The 4,565-nt window shown below is 46.4% G+C and overlaps 1 protein-coding gene across 1 annotated transcript; it reads left to right on the top strand.

Moving 5' to 3' along the window:
* Window positions 1-332: 332 nt before the first annotated feature.
* LOC123154068 (BAG family molecular chaperone regulator 7) lies at window positions 333-3,583 on the top strand. The gene is made up of 3 exons (XM_044572870.1): window positions 333-1,355; window positions 1,666-1,941; window positions 3,127-3,583. The coding sequence occupies exons 1-3, from the start codon at window positions 354-356 to the stop codon at window positions 3,337-3,339; spliced, it is 1,491 nt and encodes a 496-aa protein (XP_044428805.1). The 5' UTR covers window positions 333-353; the 3' UTR covers window positions 3,340-3,583.
* Window positions 3,584-4,565: the final 982 nt, after the last annotated feature.

The raw sequence follows: 4,565 nt of genomic DNA, 5'->3' as shown, positions 1-4,565 counted from the left end.
TCTAGAAATGTTTGCTGATTCAAAGAATTTTTTTTTAAAAAAAGTTGATGGATTCAAGAAATGCTCATGATTTTAGAAAATGTTTGAAAATTTGTAAAAGTGTTGATGAATAATATGTTGATGATTTCACAAAATTGAGAGTGATAGTGTATCTGGGTGATGCAGAGGAATCTGATAATGTCACTGGAGATTATGATTTTATTTTTGTTGTCTCTCCTGTTGTTGAAACGCATAGACCCTTTTGCTAGTAGAAAAAAAAAGGGGAGGAGTAGTTGTTGGCGAGCACGAGGGGAGGGGAGCAAACGTCCAAATGCAGCTGCGGAGATGCGGCGGGCGTCGTGCGTCCCATGTGAATGCTGTCTCAACTCTCAACCTGTGTGTGTTCAATCAAACACAGCCGGAAAAAGGACCAGATTGACGGAGCAAAGTTGCCGGCAGCTGTGAATCAGTGTGCGATCCATCGCTTTCTTCCCCACACCCCACACCCCCAACCCCGACCCCAGATCAGATCCCTCCCCTCCTCCCCCTGCCCAGCTGACACTCATCCGGATAGCGACACTCCCTCCCACCGCCACCGTCGCCGTCCGCCGGCCGCCATGGGCTCCTCCCACCGCCACCTGATGCGCCTGCTCGACGACCCCTTCTTCCCCTTCCCCCCACCACCGCCCACCTCCTCCCTCTCCTCCTCCTGCCCCTTCCTCCCTCCCCCACCCCCATCCCCCTTCGCCTTCCCCCACCACCCCGACCTCCTCGACCTCTACCTCCCCGCCGACCCCTTCTTCGCCCCACCACCCCTGCCCTCCCCGCACGCCTTCCTCCTGCACGACCTCACCGACCGCGTCGCCGCCCTCGAGCTAACCCTCGCGGCCCGCGCGGCCGCCCCGCAGCCCGCGCGCCGTAAGTACACCTACGCGGCGGCCTCCCCGGGGGGCCGCAAGGTGAAGTGGACGGCGGAGGAGAAGCCGCGCGGCGGGGGCCGGGCGCTCAAGTGGGAGGCGGAGCTCGCCTCCCCCAACGACGACGGATTCGACCGCAAGTGGAAGTGGGAGGCCAAGTCCAAGCCCGGCTCCGGCAAGGCCAAGACCAAGTGGGGCACCGAGATCAAGGGCAAGGGCTCGCTCGAGCCATGGTCGCACGCATACACCTGGGAGGAGGACTTCACCGCCTCCGACGACGACGAGGACGAGGGCGAGTACGGGCAGATTGAGGAGCGCAAGCCGGAGAAGAAGAAGAAGGAGGACAAGCCCAAGAAGATCAAGGAGGATGACAAGAAGAAGAAGAAGCCGGCGAGGACGTGCGTCCAGATCGAGGAGATCCCCGAGGACAACACCGCCGGCTGCGACGCCATCCGCAAGGTACTGGCCACGATTGGTTACCACGGGGAAAGAAAAGATGAGATTTTTGTGGAGTTCTGTGGCCCGATCTGAACGAAATGTGGGATTTCCAGTAGACTTAAGATAGATCCATGGTTACCTCTCGCTGGATTTGAGAGAAAGATTGGAATTTTAGAGGATGCTAGTGTTCACAGTCTAGATCTGTGCTAGTACTGGCTATATGTAGACTCTGCTCTGCTCTGAAATCTGAATGATATCAGCTTGAGAATCCTGCCTCCTAGCAATGCACTGACCGCCTGACATTTGTTTCCCTTCTGTACTGATGATGCAGGCCTTTGCCATGGGGAACGGCAAGGGGAAGGCCAAGGAGCTGTCGCCGCAGGACGCCGCGCTGCTCATCCAGATGAACTACAGGGCGCACCTCGCCCACCGCTCCCAGGTGCTCCGCTGCCTGCGCGACCTCGCCGTCGCCAAGGCCAAGCTCAAGGAGCTCAGGTCCCTCTTCTACAACCTCTCCTACAGGCGCCGCCTCTCGCATGACCACGAGGAGCGCCAGAGGTTCTCCGAGAAGATCATTGTCCTGCTCCTCACTGTCGATGCGCTCGAGGTGAGCTCCGTAATGACCTATTCACGGTTGTCGCTTGCTGATTGCCATTGCTGTGTTGTGGATTTGCAATTCAGTTACTGCATATACTGGTTAACACTATTACTAGTTAGACAAAAAAGTAAATCAAAGCACACAAGGATGATTACCATGCTATTTAGCTGAGCATCTGTCCGTCATATGCTCTTTGAGATGATCTCCATCATCATTTGTTCGTCATTGCCATGGTTGTGCTGTGAATTTGAAATTCAGTTACAGTCTTGTTGGCTTGTTTATCAGGGTTCTGTACCTAAGCCTGATTCTCTAGCAGTGATTTAGCATCTGAAGCTATTTGTTAGCGATGCATTATTATTGAGAAAAAATAAAAATAAATCAAAGCACACAAGAAAGATTAACATGCTACAGTACTGAGCATCTGTTCTTGTATCATTGTTCATGTGTGTATGCTCCCTTGAGTGCCTGAAGAGTCATTACTCATTAGATGTCAGATAAATGCTAGAATCGCTGTAGAGCACACTCCCGTAGACGAATTGATCTGACTTGTGATGTTTGATCTCACTTCTCAGTAGTTTCCTAGGTGGTTCGTTCAGTCTATGTGTGATGTATTCTTACATTTGACACTGTTGCATGCCTCCCAGTAGGACTTAGAGAGGTTTATGATTACATGAATCTTTAGCTGATCAGTGCCTGGATGCGAACTTGTGCACTTGTTATTTTTTCTGTCGAAAGATTTCCCTGGTAATGGTATATCAAGTGCAGGGGCAATCATTTTTTGAAAATCTTTGGGCTTCTAAGCTTCTGTTCCATCTTATGATTGCTGAACTAATAATACATCAAACACATTGAACATTTTTGTTTATTGAATATAGTGAAGGAGAATGCAGTCTTAAATATTAAAGTTAAGTGTTCCCTTTCAGATATGGAATAATTTTCTGTCATCCTGCCTTTGCTCCTGTAGAGATTGTGAACTGAAATGATGCTCACTTTGTATCTCTCACGTACATGACTATTCACCAGCCATTGTCTTCAACTCTTCATAGCCCTCATTGTTTTCCAAACTGACTTGAAATAACCAGCAAAGTTAGTGCTGCTTGGCATAATTGTCCTTTATGGTTGCTTGCTATCCTCGTGTTACCTTTTAGTAACCTTATTACTTGGCCATTAATCTTGCTCTCTCTCTCCACCCAGGGACCTGACTTCATGGTGAGGACGGCAAAGAAATCTATGCTGGAGGAACTCGAGAGCATGCTGGAGATCGTGGACCCGCAGCCTCCAGGGAAGCAGAGGTCGTTCAGCCGCCGCAAGTTTGATCTTCCGGAGGGCGGAGCGATCCCGAATGAGAAAACTGCGGGTGTGAACAACGCGGTCAGGGTCATCAACACTGGCAAGGGCAAGCAGTAGGCACTAGCGCCTAGTTTAGTGGCCGGTACCATTGTCGATTGATGGAGCTTGTAGCGCCGCTTTGTCTGTTAGATAGTCCGGTTCATCTTAGATTTCCAGTGTCTTTGAGATTTGAGAAAGATTGAACTTGTTGTGTACCATCATTCGGGATGTCGTAGCGTGTATGATCCATATCGTTTGTTTGGACTTGTTGTAATGTATGCTGTTGTTGAACTACCAGTAGAAGAGTTTGGTGCTTTAATTATCAGCTTCTCTTCTGGCTGTCGCCCGCATGTTTTGAGCTCCATGGAAGTTCAGTCCTGGTTTTTTTAGGGGTGAAAACACATTTTTTTTGAGGGGTTGAAAACACATTATTTTAACTTGTATACGGATATCCCGAGCGGCCTCCTGCGCGACAAAGTGCCAAAGGCCCACTTGCCAAAGACCCTCATGTTTTGATTTTTCTTATGTTGCATAGGGAAACACATTATTTCTAACTTGTAAGTATTTTCTCCACATTTCTTCTCCTCGCTTGTAACTCGTTTGTTGTATTGGTTCGATCGTTCGCTTCTCACTTGCTGTCTGCAGTCTGGTTATCTTCTATTTTTTCTTTCATTTTTTTATCTTTTTGGTTTTCTTGGGTTTTCTTTGTTTCTTACTATTGTTTACCTGTTTCCTTTTTCTTTTTGCACTGGTTTTCTCCATTTTTCTTGCTTTATTTTTGGTTTCCTTTTGTTCATTCCTCGGTTTCTTTTTTGCACATTTTTTCTCGGGTTTTCTTGTTTGCTTCTTCTCTTCGGTTTTTGGTTTCTTTCTTTAGTTTTCTTTGTTAGTTTCAACGGTTTTCTTCGTTTTTCTTTGTCTCTTTCTCGGTTTTCACTCTTCTACATTTGTTTTCTTTGTTTTTTTTACTTTTTATAGGGTTTCTTCGTTTTTCTATGTATCTTGGTCGATTCTCATCAGTTTTCTTTTTGTAAAACACATGCCAACTTTTCTTAATACACATTCTATATTTTCCATATACATTAGAAACATATTTTATATACATGTTTAACATTTTTGAAAAGCCAATTCCTTATTTATATTTTTTCCTATGCACATTGTACATTTTTTGTATATATATGTAATACATTTTATATACAGATTTTATATTTAAAAATAGAAGATTAACATTTTTTCAATACATAGTCAAAAATTCAATACACGGAGAGTATTTTTTAGTGACAAAAATAATTTTCACACACAAT

The sequence above is a fragment of the Triticum aestivum genome, chromosome 7A (assembly GCF_018294505.1).
Source record: "Triticum aestivum cultivar Chinese Spring chromosome 7A, IWGSC CS RefSeq v2.1, whole genome shotgun sequence".
Classification (NCBI taxonomy): Eukaryota; Viridiplantae; Streptophyta; class Magnoliopsida; order Poales; family Poaceae; genus Triticum; species Triticum aestivum.
This window is presented reverse-complemented; position numbering and strand designations above follow the sequence as displayed.